The sequence below is a fragment of the Athene cunicularia genome, assembly GCF_003259725.1.
Source record: "Athene cunicularia isolate RWA chromosome 3 unlocalized genomic scaffold, athCun1 chr3_part1, whole genome shotgun sequence".
Lineage (NCBI taxonomy): Eukaryota > Metazoa > Chordata > Aves > Strigiformes > Strigidae > Athene > Athene cunicularia.
Genome location: NW_020799097.1, coordinates 112,055,728 through 112,069,996, shown reverse-complemented (window position 1 = coordinate 112,069,996; position 14,269 = coordinate 112,055,728). Strand labels below are relative to the sequence as shown.

The window sequence follows — 14,269 nt, the reverse complement described above, 5'->3', positions numbered from 1 at the left end:
TCTGAGTGCTGATCTTTATGCATCTTGGCAGCAGCAGTGTGACTCGAAATGAGAACATTAAGCGAATTTATTTCTTTTCCTTTTAATTCACTGACTGTGAATCTTATTCTGCCAGGCAGCACTCGGCCAGGTGCCCCTGTCTTGTCCAGTCTGTAGTCTCCCACCCTAGGCTGCTCTGGCAGGAAGGGAAGCATATTAACTTCAGAGACCTCCTAGCCAGTAATTTCTGTGATCTTCAATGCAAGTCTCAGGCTCATAAGGATGGAGAATGTAATTTTGAGAAACAAATTATTTTTCTGTGAAGCAGAAGATGCATATAGCCTTTAAAAACAATAAACCACAGTTATTCAAAATGGGGTTTTCTTTCCTGTGTGTATGCCACAAGGACAAGTGAGAATTGTTTTATTTTGCGTTTTTTTTAGGTCTCTTTAATAATACAGCAATGAAAACAATTTCTATTCTTTCGTACATAGCTTCTGTCTAGACCTCCTTCACTGTTACAGGCTTAGCAATGCTCAAGTGTTAGCAGGATCGGGGCACTTGTGAGCGCTGAAGAATGGTCTATTTACCTATACCTGGTTCTCCTTTCGAGACTGATATGCCTGCGAGCACTAATACGTTGTTGTATTTCCTGAATGGTTTCTTGGGGACAAACACTTGTGGAGTTAATTGGAATTCAGTCCTCTGTTCATGAAACTTCATTGGAGCAACTGAAAAAACAAACATCTTAGGCAAACAAGATTGCAGTATTTGTATTTTCTGTGTTAAAAGGCACTTTTGCTCAAAAATAATAAAAATAACTCTGGGAAAAAAAAAGCCAAATAAAAAAAATACCCCCAAAACAAGCCTGGGGAAGTGGGTACTTGTTGGAGTAAGTGAGGTCTGTCCAAGACTGAGACCAGGGGCAGCAAATGAGGTTTAATGTCTCCTGAGACTCAGGTTCAGGACAGACCCAGGGGGCTGACATGATGATGATTGCCCCTGCCCATCCTCCCCACCTTTGCAGAAATCACGAGTGACTTACATTGTCCACTTTGAATGTTTTTAGAAGAAAAAGTGGAACTGAAGGGTTAAATGTGTGATGATTTTTCCTGCTGCATGTTGACCTGCTTGTCCAGATACTGAGTAGCTTGGCTCTTGTGTGAGTTTCATGTATGTGGGCTGTCCCACTAACAGTGCTTGGGTTTGTTTCTCAGGCCAGACCAGCAGTGGGATGTGGATATGCTGCAGTCTTGCTTGAGCAGCCATGCCCTGTTCTTGAAAAAGCAGCAGGTTCAGCTCACGGAAGAAGTGGCAGAGATGTTTGAAAGACTGCTGGTTTCCAGCAAGAAGGTGCAGGACAGCCAGGTTGGCACTTGTGTGTGATAATATCGAAATCAATGACACCTAGAGACTAATTTGCATTGTTAAGGCGAGACAGGCCCTTTGCTGCTCATGCAATCTGCTGTGTGGGAATGACAAGCAGTCTGTGTTCATTAATCAGCCTCAGAGATGGTTAGGAGGAGGTAAGGAGAGAACACGAGTTCTTCAGTTGTCTTGGGGCAAACACATAGCACTCCGTCCCACAAAGAAAACAGTCTCTCTAAGGTCTCCAGCAGGGTGTCTGTTTTCCACCCTTCAAACCTGTTATTTATCTAAACAAGCTCACACATTTGCTGTGGTGTGAATTTATCACGAGGCTTAGATCATTCTCTGTGGCTTAGTAGCTTTTTATCATGAATGATGGATTTTATTATTTTTTTAAACAAAGTTATGACTGGTACACTGATTATGCAGAACACTTTAGAAATAGTAGCATGCTAATTTTTTAAATGTTAATGCAAAAAGGTTATAAACTAGCTCTTTCAAAAAAAAAAAAAAAAAAAGTTGGTATTTGGTAGACCTGCAAGTGCCCTGACCTCATTTGCTGCAAGCCCAGAGCAGCCATCTATGTGGGGAGGGTGAGGCTCCAGCCTCCAGCACTGGGGCTGCAGCCATGCCAGAAGAGCCAGGACTCTGCCACTGGGCTGATGTCCCAGCTGCTTCTACACCATCCCTGTGGTGGGAACTAGGAGGTTTGCCAGGCAGCCTGCCCATAAGGAGTTGGCTGCGTGCTCTGCTCCAAAAAATATTTGCAAAAAATATTTTTCCTTTAATGAGAAATTTAAAAAGTGTGAACTGCCTTGCTATATTCTAGTTTTAATAGATTTTGAAACAATTAAGACGTAATATTTTAGTACGCTTTCAGTAATAGCCAGGGTAACTTCCTTTTACTTCATGTGGATAAGTAATTTATGTTCTGTCCTTAAAACATTCAGGCAAATAGAAGAGATGAGCAAGGAATATGTTACTGTGTAGTGACAGATAAACAAATACTGAACATAAACTTATAATTGCATGTAAAAACTTTTGAGGAGTCAAAGTTCAATAATGCAAGCTACATGTTACTGTAGCCCACACCCTCATTTAACTGTTAAATGGATCCCATCTTAAATGTGACGCCAGGATGCATCCCCTATTTGGAAACACTTTATTTCCAGGCAGATTATACAACATGCATGTACAGGAACAGTTGCTTTACATTACGATGTATGTAACGTAGTAGTGAACTTGCAAGCAGTCTGCACCTAAGGATCGACTCCAGGGTTTGAATTTTTGGTCCATGCTGTTGTTTTCTGTCTCCAGGGGCTTAAAGATCTGTCAGGAGCCCCACTGGCTGATCGTACTGTACAGCCAGGCAGCAGTGTGGAGGTGCAGGAGGGAGCTGTGAGTTCCTGACTGTACAAATAGACCTGATAAAGTCTGCCAGCTCCATGACCATCAGCACTTACGCTTCATGGAGGTTTGGACCTGCTGCTGGTCATCACCACCTTCTTCTCCAGTGCCTTCAGCATCTTGCCCATAGAATCTGTCTACCTGCCTGTCTTCTCGTCTGTTACCACTAAATTATGTCTATTCTCTTATGTCTTACTATCAGTTTTTCTCTTGTCTTATGGATCTCTCCCATTATCCCTCTTAAGAAAATTGGGTATTGTTCCTGTGGATATGGGACAGCCATAGAGAGCTGCTATGGTAGGAACACCTTTTCTGGGTAGTGGGATGGCCTCTTGGCTGTGGAAGCTGTGGCCTTTTCAGCCAAGTTACGTACCTGTAAGAATAAGACCCACGTGGCTCACGCAGCATGTTAGATGTCTTCATGTCAATTTGGAGACATCAGCCACCCCAGAACTGCCTTGCTCCTTGTGACGCTGAACACCAAGCTTTAGTTCTCGTGGTGGGACCCTTCCTTCTGCCTGGATTAGTTATGGTTTACACTGATTGCTTGTACTTGGTGGTGGTGGTTCATGCCTGTTTGGATGTTAAATGATACTGCAGATAGGTAAACAAATCAATTCTGGTGTAAGAAATCCTCACTAAAATAAATTGCTACATGGGAATTAATTTCTTTCAATTGTTAAGATTTGCTAATCCTGCCTGTAATTTATGGCATTCTTTACATTAAGAAAATGAGACAAAATCCCCGTTTTTTGAATAAAGTAGCAGCTTGCTCGCATTCGTTTTGCATGAAGACTTCCCATATGTAAGTTTAGTAGCAAAACTTCAGCAAGCTATTTGTCTAAGAGTGAAAAGTTGCCATTCTGGGCTTCCGAATAAATATGGATTAACAAGAGGGTAGATGCAGGGAAGAAAACTTTCTCATGAGTCCAAAATGTTTTGGCTTGAAGTTGTTCCGTACTCTCAGGTCAGCGCATATAAAATAAGTTAAAAACTCAGAGTTCTCTCTGACACATTAGCCTTTAGCAATGAGAGACAATTATTTAATTGTTTATTAGATTTTCTGCTTTTATTGCTTTATTAGATTTTAAATCTTAAATCCATAATTTATGTTACAAAATAAACCCAAGAGTAGCACCCTACAAGTAAAGAAGAGATGGGAAGGATGTCCAAAAAGCGTTTGCTGCTCTTTGTGAAATAACAAATGCCAGGAAGGATGATTTCTCCTGTTCTCAGAAAGAGCTTTACAATGCCACACACAGTACTTTTAACACAGGTGGATGGTAACCTAAGAAGGACTTCCTTTATTTTAAGCTTCCTTTTAACTCAGTCGTATTTATGATCTGTTCAGTTTCCTGTAAAGGTACTGGCTTCCAACTTAATTTTTTGTTTTAAGAATATATTTAACTATGGAGGTCTGAATAGTGCTGCTGCATGCACAGGCAGGAGAGATCAAACTTTATGAACATGCAGGAATAACACTGATTAAAACTGGAACTGCGCTTAGCTGAGGCTAGCTTGGGCAAGCTGTGCATCAGGGTAGAGCTCTGCCTTCAGGTTCATCGGTTTCAGTAGTGTTTTAAGCTGCAGTTATTGCTCACACTGTGGGTTAACTTCCCTTATTGCTGTGTGCCTGAAATGAAAAGATTTCTTTTCAGTCAGTTGCTTTTGCAGCGTATTTGATACATCCTTCTGTTGTGCTTATCCTGAATGTGTGAGACCGGCAATACTGAATTTCCAGAAAACCTAGTGATTAAAAGAATAATGCAGAGTTTGTGTTACTTCAAGGCAGAATGCAATTCCTGAGCTAGTGTGATTTAACTCGGAGGTAATTTAACATCTAACAAAAACACCCTGGAAACAGATTACACCGTGAAGTATAGATTAGCCTAAATGTATGTTGGAAAACGCTCGAGACGAAGGATAATAGGGCTGTGGCTATTTTTATTTTTTTAATGCTGCAGGCTCTACCGGTGTTGAGAGAGGTCCTTCCAGAAGAGTGTGGGGATAGGTCATCTATTCAGAGTAATGAATCATCTTATAGCTTGCCATCGATCCCAAATGACAGCGGGGAAATAAAGCAGGCAAAACACGCTCCCTGGCTCGCCGGCTCAGGAGAACAAGGTAACAAGTGTTAAAAGGTTCCAGCTGCACGCTCAAAGTTATTGTCCTTTTCTGTATATATGTGTTTTCTATCCAGGTCTGCAGGGGACTATATTAAAGTGACTGATGAATTAATGTATATTTGTAATGGACTTCAGGGGATTTTCTTAAATATCTGTATTGTTTGTCGTTCTTGTTTTTACTTAAAATGAGTGATGCTTGTTGTCACTTCTTTTTTTGCAGCAGCAGCAGTAGAAAAGCAAGCCTTGTGGCAGTTATTAAAAATGTATCTACATGCATGCACATATTTTTAAAATGTCTACCATTTAGAAATTGGGGGATATATTTGTTGCCTTTTACTATAAAGCCAGTTTGCAGAATAAATTTTAAAAAATAAAACAGCTCACGTTGAGAAAGATATGTGGTGCTGTTTTAGAGCTTAGAAGGTGAATGCGTTTGTGAAAACCTAGTTAATTTCTTTAGATAAGAAAGTAATATATTAGTCCAGTGTAATAACTGGCCACGGCAACTTGCTCGATCTGCTCTCGGAGCATCCCTTACATCAAAGTCCGGAAGAGACAGGCAATTAGGTTGTAACGCTCTTTACACAGCAAATGTAAACAAACTGCTTTAGGCCTCCTAAATTCAACGACTTTTATCCATGGAGGAGACGGAGACTTTGATTTAAACTATTTTTCCGTGGTCGGTATGATATACGCTGTCGCTGTCGGGCTGCAGGACGAGATTGCAGAGTTACTGTGGGTTGTTTGTTTCCCAAATCCCATTGGGTCTTAAATAATTTAAGACATTTGGTTAGCATGTCCTTTTCTCTGGAAGCTACAGAGAGGCAGGGTATCCTTGCATGCAAGGAAAGTTCACAGTAGGCGCCTCTTTTAAGAACAGTAATGGATAGTTTAGATCAATAAACAAGAGATAACAAAAGTGAGAAATTAAAGGGAGTAGGGCTTAAAAGCAAACAAACCAGTCTGATCACTGTGACTTTGAAATATGTTTCATTATGGTGTGTTCACATCCAGAAGTCACAAGCTGGTGTGAAGATGAGAGCAAGGAAGAAAGCGTGGTCGAAAAGATTCCTATTACAGGTAAAAGTAATGGCTGCATATTAACCTCAAATCCAGTATTCAACTTTATTATATAATCAAAACATGGCATTTTAGTGGTTTGGGTCCGCTAATAGTGAGTAAATTCAGCTACTACATACTGAGCGCAAAGATTAAACGTAAGATCATAAAGTCCGTGCTTATGTTAACATAAACCAAGATGGAAAATAACAGTGCCTATTTAATTCCTTGTAATCATGTTACACATTTAAACCATGTGAATATCCTGTCATTTAGCCTTTCAGGTCCCGGTATCAGTGTTACAAAGGTCAGTCTCCATGGGGAAGATCCAGTAATTATATGGCAAACTACAGATGTTTCTGATTTGATTCTTTTCTTTTCTTGAGTAATTGAATGTGTATCATTAGAATAAGCGCAGGGAAAAAACCCCGCTAGCCGGGAAGCTGAGCCTTTGCCTCCGTTACAAAAGCTGCCTGATAACACAAAATTTTTAGCAATAAGGTTTTATCAAGACATGTTCAGATCTTCCTGCAGCAGATGTATGAGGCTTGCTTAGGATCCCAAGACTCTTCGCTGCTTGGCGGTCCTGGGGTATCAGTAATGCATTAGAATTCAGGGCAGGGCTCTTCGCAATGAGTCTCAATTTGCTTTTGTCTGATTTTGAAAAGTGGTGGGCTGCTTCCTTATAAATTTTGATGTTTGGCTAAATATTTATTTATGCAGGTGTGTACTCCAGCAGAAAGGTGCAAGGGCATCTGCTTATGCAACATTCGCTGTTGCTTTTCTGATCTTTTACAGCTTCAAAATAGCCTGTCTTTCGGAGAGCAATTCATTTCTCTATAGAGGTTTTCCTCTGCTGCTGTTTGAGCCTAATTTGCAGCTGAAATATAAAAATGTGCTTCTTGTATTCCTGAATTTATACTGCAGCAATAATATTCCTGTGTTAGCCCAATAAAACTTAAGATAGTTTTTTCTAGAGAGTAGAATGCTTTCCATTTTCCTGCTTCTTAAAATGTCCTTCAGTCACACATGGCAACATATTTAAAAACATGAACTGCATTGGTTTTCAGAGGAATTAAAAGCCACTTAAATATTTTTCATGAAACAAAACACACTTCTTGTTCCTAAAACTTTGCAAATCTTGTGATTGGTTTGATTTTGTATGCCATGTAAGAGCATTCCAATTTGAGGATGGGGGCTTAAGTTCCTGAAACAGCAGAGAGTGCCAGCAAGAACAATGTCAGGAATAGTTCTTCCCTCCGACTAATGCCATCACTGATACTATTTTTTTAAAGAGAATACCGGCTCTTGAGTTTGTATCTCTGTAACTGCTGATGCTTTTGGTTTGACTTGCCAGTACTGGTTTTAACTGTGATTTTTGCATATGAATTTGTCAGGGAATTCTCTATTGCAGTTTTTCCGGCTGGAGACCCTGGCGGTTTGTGCGGCTGGTTGCTGTGTTGGATGTCAGTCAGTCAAAAGCCAAGCCACAGTGGACATCCTCCTTTCCTGAGCTTTCTTACTGACTGGCCATGCAAACACTTAATACTTCCTATTTGCAAAAATGCTGACAAACTCTCCTTAACCTAAATGCTGAAACCAGTAACTTAAGATTAAAATCCATTCTTTCTGAGTCTGCTTTATTTGCTGTTTTACTGCAGTGTGTTTCCAGTAGCCAGTGGTAGCATTGTCTCTAGGAGTGAGGCTTTTCATATCTCACTTGAAAGCAAAGTTGTTCCTTTCAGATGCGATTCATCTTCAGCCCATGATCTTCTCTGGGCTTCTTGTTCTCTTCTGGCTCCTGGCCCTTCCAGCCTGTCGCTTTTTACTTTTTGTTCATCATTATTTGCTGTAGACTGTGGCCTTGGAGCTCTAAATTGTTCTGTGCCTAAAATAGAGGCAGCATCTCTCCGTGTTGTCTTTTGGGCTCAAATGACTTGTTTGAGGGTTTGGCTTTGTGTTTTTAGATGAACTGATATTTAATGTTTGTCCTGTATGTGATCATTTCACTGTAAAACTTTTTCTAAGATTAAGGGATATGAATTTGGGTTGGGTTTTTTTCAGTACTTGCTGCATTCTTTAAGTGCTTTAAGTGTTGGTTTGAAACACTGGAAGCCTTGGGGCTTTTGGGTTTTGATGGGGTCCATTGTGAGAGCTGGGTGGATGCGCTTCCAAGCAGTCTTCTCTGATGGCACTTCACAAATGCTTCTGTAGTTTTAGTTTATTTTTCTTCTGTTACAGAAAAAAGAACCAAAATGTTTATTTTAATATTCTGTAAGTATTCCAGAAATATTTGCATTTTTTTCTTTCCTGCCTGTAGGGGAGAATGAGATAGCTTTGTGGCTTTGGGGACAAAGGCTTTAGAATCATAGTTGGAGTGGTGTTGGATGTCCTTATAGACAGCTGGTGTTGGCATCTGAAACTGCTTGTGCAAGGCCAGACTTCACCTGGAGCTTTTCTAAACAGAGGCTTGGCCTGAAACATCTGCCAAGCTGTTCCCATCTGCGACAGGCCACCTGAGCTTCTCAAACCCCTTCTGTATTGGGGGCGCAGGGGCAGTGTAGCTCATAGCATAAAGATGGTTTGGTTTTGTTTTGTTTTTTTTTTCTTAGAGCCTTGTCCTGAGCTTGTGGAAGGCCATGCTGTGATAATTGACTTAAAAAGGATTATATTTTGTGTCTGGTCTCATTCAGAGAGGCATTAGCTATTAATAGCAATCTCATTTTATACAAAGTTATATGATAGAGGAGGATATGTGGGCTCATTTTCTTTCTCTTTTTTATCATGGGAAGACATGTAAAAGAAATTGTTCAGCTTTTTTGCTGTTCCTGAGGTAGGCAAATAATGTGAGATTAAAAAGAAAGGATAAAACCCATTATTTCTTGTTTTGCTGGATGGCTGTTTAAGAGTCTCATTTATGAGTAGGAAAGGACTGATTTTACTGAAGGGGCAGGTTTTTAAATCTTTAACAAAACTAGATTCCCTCTCTACCCTTCATTTATGTCTTTGATTTAAATAGACGTTAAAGGTACAAAGCATTTTAATAAAAATGGCATTACTTCTCCACCCATCAGGCTTCTCTTTCACAACATCTTGAATGTCACCTTCCAGTTACTCTCCAGGTATAAAAATCTCTAATGTAGAAATAAAGAGGAAAAACCCTCTTCAGAAGAAAAAAAAAATTAGCCCTTTTTTATATATCATAAGGGAACATGAAAGAGCACAAATCCAATTCTGCTTTCCTTTTTAGGTCACCTTTAATGAGACAATAATCCTGCCAACACTTTTCCCACGCCCACGTGTCCTTCCCGGTGAGGTCCTCCTTTGAGTTTGAAGCTAAAAGGTTCCCGAGGTTCCACTTGGAGTGCACTAATAAAGGCATTAATAAGTCTACCCAACTTCTTGCTTCATTTGATATCAACTCATTCGCAACTGCTGTTATGAAAAAAGTTCATCTGTACATGATTAATCACTGCTGCTGTTGTGGTGTGGCAGAACCACCTTAGGACAGCGTAAGAGTGTACTCTTTGCTTAAATTAGTTTGGATTATGTTCTCCAGTAGGTGATATTTTATGCTGCTCGACTTTTAAGTTCCTGAAAGACCACAGCATTCTTTTATAATTATGAATTCTGAGTGAAGATTCTTCACTCTTTAAACAGACGCAGCAGCTTCTAGAAGTATTCTCACAGGATGACTTGCTGTGCTGGTATTTCCGAAGTCCACTGGTCATCCAAGTATCTGCTCTTGAGAGGATAGCATTATATGTTAGTATTTTACTATAATAAGAGCATTTATCCTTTTTTATTTTTCATTTAAAGGAATGGAGGATGTATTTGTTGGTATTTGACCTACTTCTGGATATTGGTTACTGCAGTGCTCTGCTTAGGTTTTAATCTGGAGACTTTCCATCTGTTTGCTCTCCAAAGTGCACATCCTTCTATCAGATTTGCAGGTACCTTTTATCTTCTCTCTGTACACACATTTTTTAATTTATTGCAAGGGAAATCAGTGCATATAAGAGCTGGCACTCGTACCTCTGGTCCCAAAACAGAGGCATGCACAGTGGCTGTTTGTGTGCTCCCAGTGTCATGGCAGCTGTGAGAGCCCATCCTGTGTAGCTCTTCAGATTATCAGCAAGTGCAGTAATTAGTGTTAATGTGGTGGAGGAGCTTGTTCAGAGTTAAAGTTCCTCTGGGCAGGAATTATTGTTAGTTTTCTGTTTTGGTACAGGACCTAGCAGTATGGCATCTCAGACTTACTAGGACTTCTGAATGTGGGTGCAATAACTATTGCCAAGGTAACTGTAAAACTACACAGTTTGCTGGCTCAGATGATCCTGATATTCCTTCCAAGGCATTACTGACTTCGAAGGCTAGTGACAGCTGAAATACTGAGGCTGCTAACTATTTTAGGGGTGATAAAAGCATGCTGAAAAATCAAAGTTATTTTTGGTGTAGGCTGTCACTTGTGTAGGGGAGGAAGATGCAGATACATGTCTGGGTTAAGTGAGCAAAAGCACTGGGGTCTCTTGCCCTCCAACTACCTCCGTTTGCATACAGGATTATTGATTGTTATTGGCAATAACGGATGATAGCTCTTTATGGCTTTTAAGTGGCACACAAAGTGCTCTTGTTCTTGTCCCAGTAGAGCAGCTCCTGCTATACTGCTTCTGCAGCTTGCTTATGTGCTTGTAGCTTAGGTCAAAGATTTCAGTTTTGCTCACAAACTGTAGAGGCTACGCAATAACACAGTGGTATTTCCGTTTTTCCAGCCTGCATTTTAAAAACCAGCAACCTTGTGAATTACCTTTTCCATTTCCAGACAGGCAGAGTCAAGCACTTAGAGATCATTTGTAGAAAGACGATTTGGGGTCTGCAGATGTCTTTTCTGTGCTAAAACTCTAGCTGCAGTGAAGGGCTTTAATGATGGTTTTGATGTTTAAAAAGCATGAGCTTCTTCCTCTGTGAGAAAGGTAATACAATTAGCAAGATATAAATGTTGCAAGTATGAGGCCAAGAGATTTCTTAACTCTTCATTTGCAGAAAATTACATCACACCATTTCTTTAGCCACTGAGATGTTTGGCTATAATTTGATAGGTACTGCAACCCTAAGCCATAGGTGGAATGTGTGGAGAAAATATCTTCTTTCAGTTCTGTGCTGGTACAGTATGTTCTGGGTTAAAGATCACTTTTAACTGTTCAGCAGAACAAAATAATAGTGGTTCATTAAGCAACAATGGTGGGGTTTTTTCCTGGAATTGTTGGCTAATGAAGACGACTACACCCATTTTGTTCAGAACAAAAATTGTAAAAGCTGACATGAAAGCTGCTTTGACCCATGCTGACTGCACAATTAATTCAAAGTTGAGAAGTGTGGAATGTTTTTAATTAATCGTGGTATTGCAGATCCTTTGCTAGTTCTGAGTGGAAGGAACAATGCATAGGGAAGAAGGCGCGAGGAGAGCTGTGTTGTCTGGGACACACCAGCTCCCGTTCTGCTGCAGTATTGCTTGAATGATTAGATTAAGAATTTCCTATTATTAACATCCCAGTTTGAATTTAAAGACTGAGTTTTATCAAGCTTGTTCAGCTGTGTTTGTGCAGCACAGGCTGACTGTTCAGGCTCAGTAAAAGCTCAAAGTACCCCCTCTGCACAGCTTCACCCCTGCGCACCTGTGCTGCTTCTGGGCTGTCTCTGAAACAGGAGAGCTGGTGATATGGTGAGGTTGCTCTTTCCAAAAACCATACAGGAAGAGAGCATCAAGCCCACAGTATCTGTCTTTTACCTGGTGTAGCAAGAATGGGCTGAATTCATATAGGAAGGGAGAGGTGGTTTTTAGCAAGCCTGTGTACAGCCCAAGAGGCGTTATGAGATGCCATCAGGAAGGAGCCCTTCTCTCACCTTTGCTTCCCAGTGCTGCTGCTCCCTGCTGAACAATTTCTGTGGCGCTTGGCAATTCTTTTATCCAAGGGTTTCAGTCTGCACGCTGCTAATATGATCTAAACCGATCTTTTTTCTTTTTTTCTCTTTTGCCTATTCTCCACTTGGTGCATCTTTCTTGCCAGGGGTATCGTGTTCTGCTGTGTGCTCAGGGAAGAGTGTGTATTTGTGTTTGAGCACAGCATGCCTCTCACTGTCTTCAGCCTTCGACGGGGAGTGTGCGCTGCACTGTCACAGGATGGCAAGTTAGATTCTTTGGGCAAAACAATAAACACATGCATGTCCCAGAGCTAAAGTTTTTTGAACTAAGTTGCATTTAACCTTAAACACGATGGATGATTGGTTTTGTGAAGGAAATGTACTGATCTGTGTAAGGATTTTATGTTACAATGCAGTTCTATCAGGAGCAAAGTGCACAAGAGTTTTCTGTTCTAGCAGTGTATCTCTTGTGTCTTCTCTGCCCTGTATGTTGCACCAAGCGCTTGTGCTTTCTCAGAGTGGTGAAGCAAGTATTGCAGTGTGCCCAGGCTAGGCTGGTTTTGTTGTCAGTGCTGTGTGTCTGCAAGCAAAACTCTTCCTTTCTGGCAACTTATAACACAGACGTGTTGAAGGTGTGGGGATTAAGCGGATGAGCACGGTAAGAGGGGATAACAGCCAGTTAAATGCTCAGTGTTTATGTGTTAACAGACGTGTTGTGGGTGCCACAGCCCAGATGACTTGCCACAACAGGCTTTCCAGGGAGGTGAGCAGGCGGGCTTAGGAGTTCCTAGAAGGAACTGATTTCTGTAGGGTACATAGGATGTAAGTCAGCACAAAGATGCTCAAAGGGAATGACTGGACTAATTGGCAAGGCAGTCTGGTGTAACTAAGGCAGAAGTGGGGATTGATAGCCCAGCATTGTATTATAATTGACAGGTGGGGCAAAGCTGGACTCTGAAGGGTCTTAAAGGTGGAGAACAAGTAGTTTGAGTTACTGTTTGATGTTGTGAAGGAATGGGAGCCAGAGCAGGCACAAGAAGCTTGAGGGAATGGCCTTTCAAAGCTGGTGTGCATGCAAAAGCCATAAGGAGAGCTGCACAACAGTGGCCCAGTTTGCGTTTTGGTAGAGCTGGCAAAGACCTGGACTTCAAAGGGCTGACTGTAAAGGTATGGTGGGTATGCCTGTATCAAAGATGGGCTCTCTGTCACTGCCCTGAGTGACAGAAAGAGCATTCAGCTGCAACAGAGAAAGTTACTTGTTCCCAGATAGCACCACTTCCCTGAGTTGGCAGGGTGGGGTTTCCAGGCTTAGCCTGAAGCAAAGATAAGGCTTTAAGAGGCAAGCATCAGATGCAGCTGCTTTACTACCACGCTGACACACTCTGAAGCTGCCATGCGCTTTGGAAACTCTCTACATGTTGTGGCTGGGAAGGAGGAAAAACGTTCAGTCCATTGTAAGGAGGTGGATGTGTCCCTCTGCAAGTGCAGGGTTGAAATGGAAAGGGTAGCTAGAGCCAAGCCAATGATTTGTGTGGAGGCAGCTTCACGTTCTCCTTCATGCAAGGAGCAAGCTATGGGCACATTGGAGCCATGTCTGAGGGCACACATAGCTGGATTTGGAGAGTTTGGGGAGTCTGTGGCCTGTGATGTTCTGTTAACCAGTCACAGCTCGCTTTGTCAAGGCTGTCTTCAGGCAGAGGGGGTGCCTTTCTGAAGCAAAGATGGCTCTGTACCCAAGCAAGAAGTGAGCACATCAACTTGGCTGCAGTGGGTGCTGTAGTTTGAATCCATGCATGAGGAGCCCTGAAAAATACACCTATAAGTGCTTTACTGCTGGAGTGAAAAGCAGTTTCTGGGAGTTCTGACTTGATTAAATTAGCTTTTTGTTTTGCATTCCTAAAGTAATGTACAAACAAGCATGAATGTTCGTTCTGTTGTGGTCAGTGGTTTCTCAGCGCATACCCACATTGCTCAGCCTGCAGCTCTGTGCTGCTGTCAGTCTTTCACCCAGGATGTTCTCCATGATCTCTGCAGGTCTCTGCTCCTTTGCACTTGTACATCATGGGAAAGGAGATGAGGGTGTCGTCTAATTTTTTTTTTTTCTTTCCCTCCATTACTATTCTTAATTTATTTTTTCCTCTGGAAAGTGCTCAGACTTTGTTTGGCAAGCAGCACGCTGCTGTCAGTGTGGTACCTGTGGCCGAGCCCTGCCATCTCCTGTGCTGCTCAGGCATCTCACACCTCTGTGTTGGAGGTGCCCAGGATCAAGCAGGATTTGTGCCACTGAAATCCAAGCGCAGAGTGGTGTGATCTGCTGGAGCAGACTGGTAATGTGCACAACCAGTTAGAGTGTCCAAGATGTAGAGAAATACTAAATTGTCCAGGGTTGGAATGAAGTTGGTAACAAG

General features: G+C 41.6%; 1 protein-coding gene across 8 annotated transcripts in view; it reads left to right on the top strand.

Moving 5' to 3' along the window:
- Positions 1-14,269, top strand: part of KIZ (kizuna centrosomal protein) — a 50,715-nt gene that overhangs the window by 26,798 nt on the left and 9,648 nt on the right. For 5 of the 8 annotated variants that reach the window (XR_003397961.1, XM_026844346.1, XM_026844344.1 and 2 more), the window contains 3 exons: positions 1,197-1,347; positions 4,719-4,878; positions 5,895-5,960. Coding sequence is in view for 5 of the 8 variants with exons in the window: in XM_026844346.1 (XP_026700147.1) it covers positions 1,197-1,347; positions 4,719-4,878; positions 5,895-5,960 (377 nt within the window). In the remaining 3 variants the exon portion in view is untranslated. Of the gene's footprint in view, positions 1-1,196; positions 1,348-4,718; positions 4,879-5,894; positions 5,961-9,758; positions 9,893-14,269 lie in introns of all 8 variants that reach the window. The other 3 variants (XR_003397962.1, XR_003397963.1, XM_026844345.1) reach the window with 3 other exon arrangements.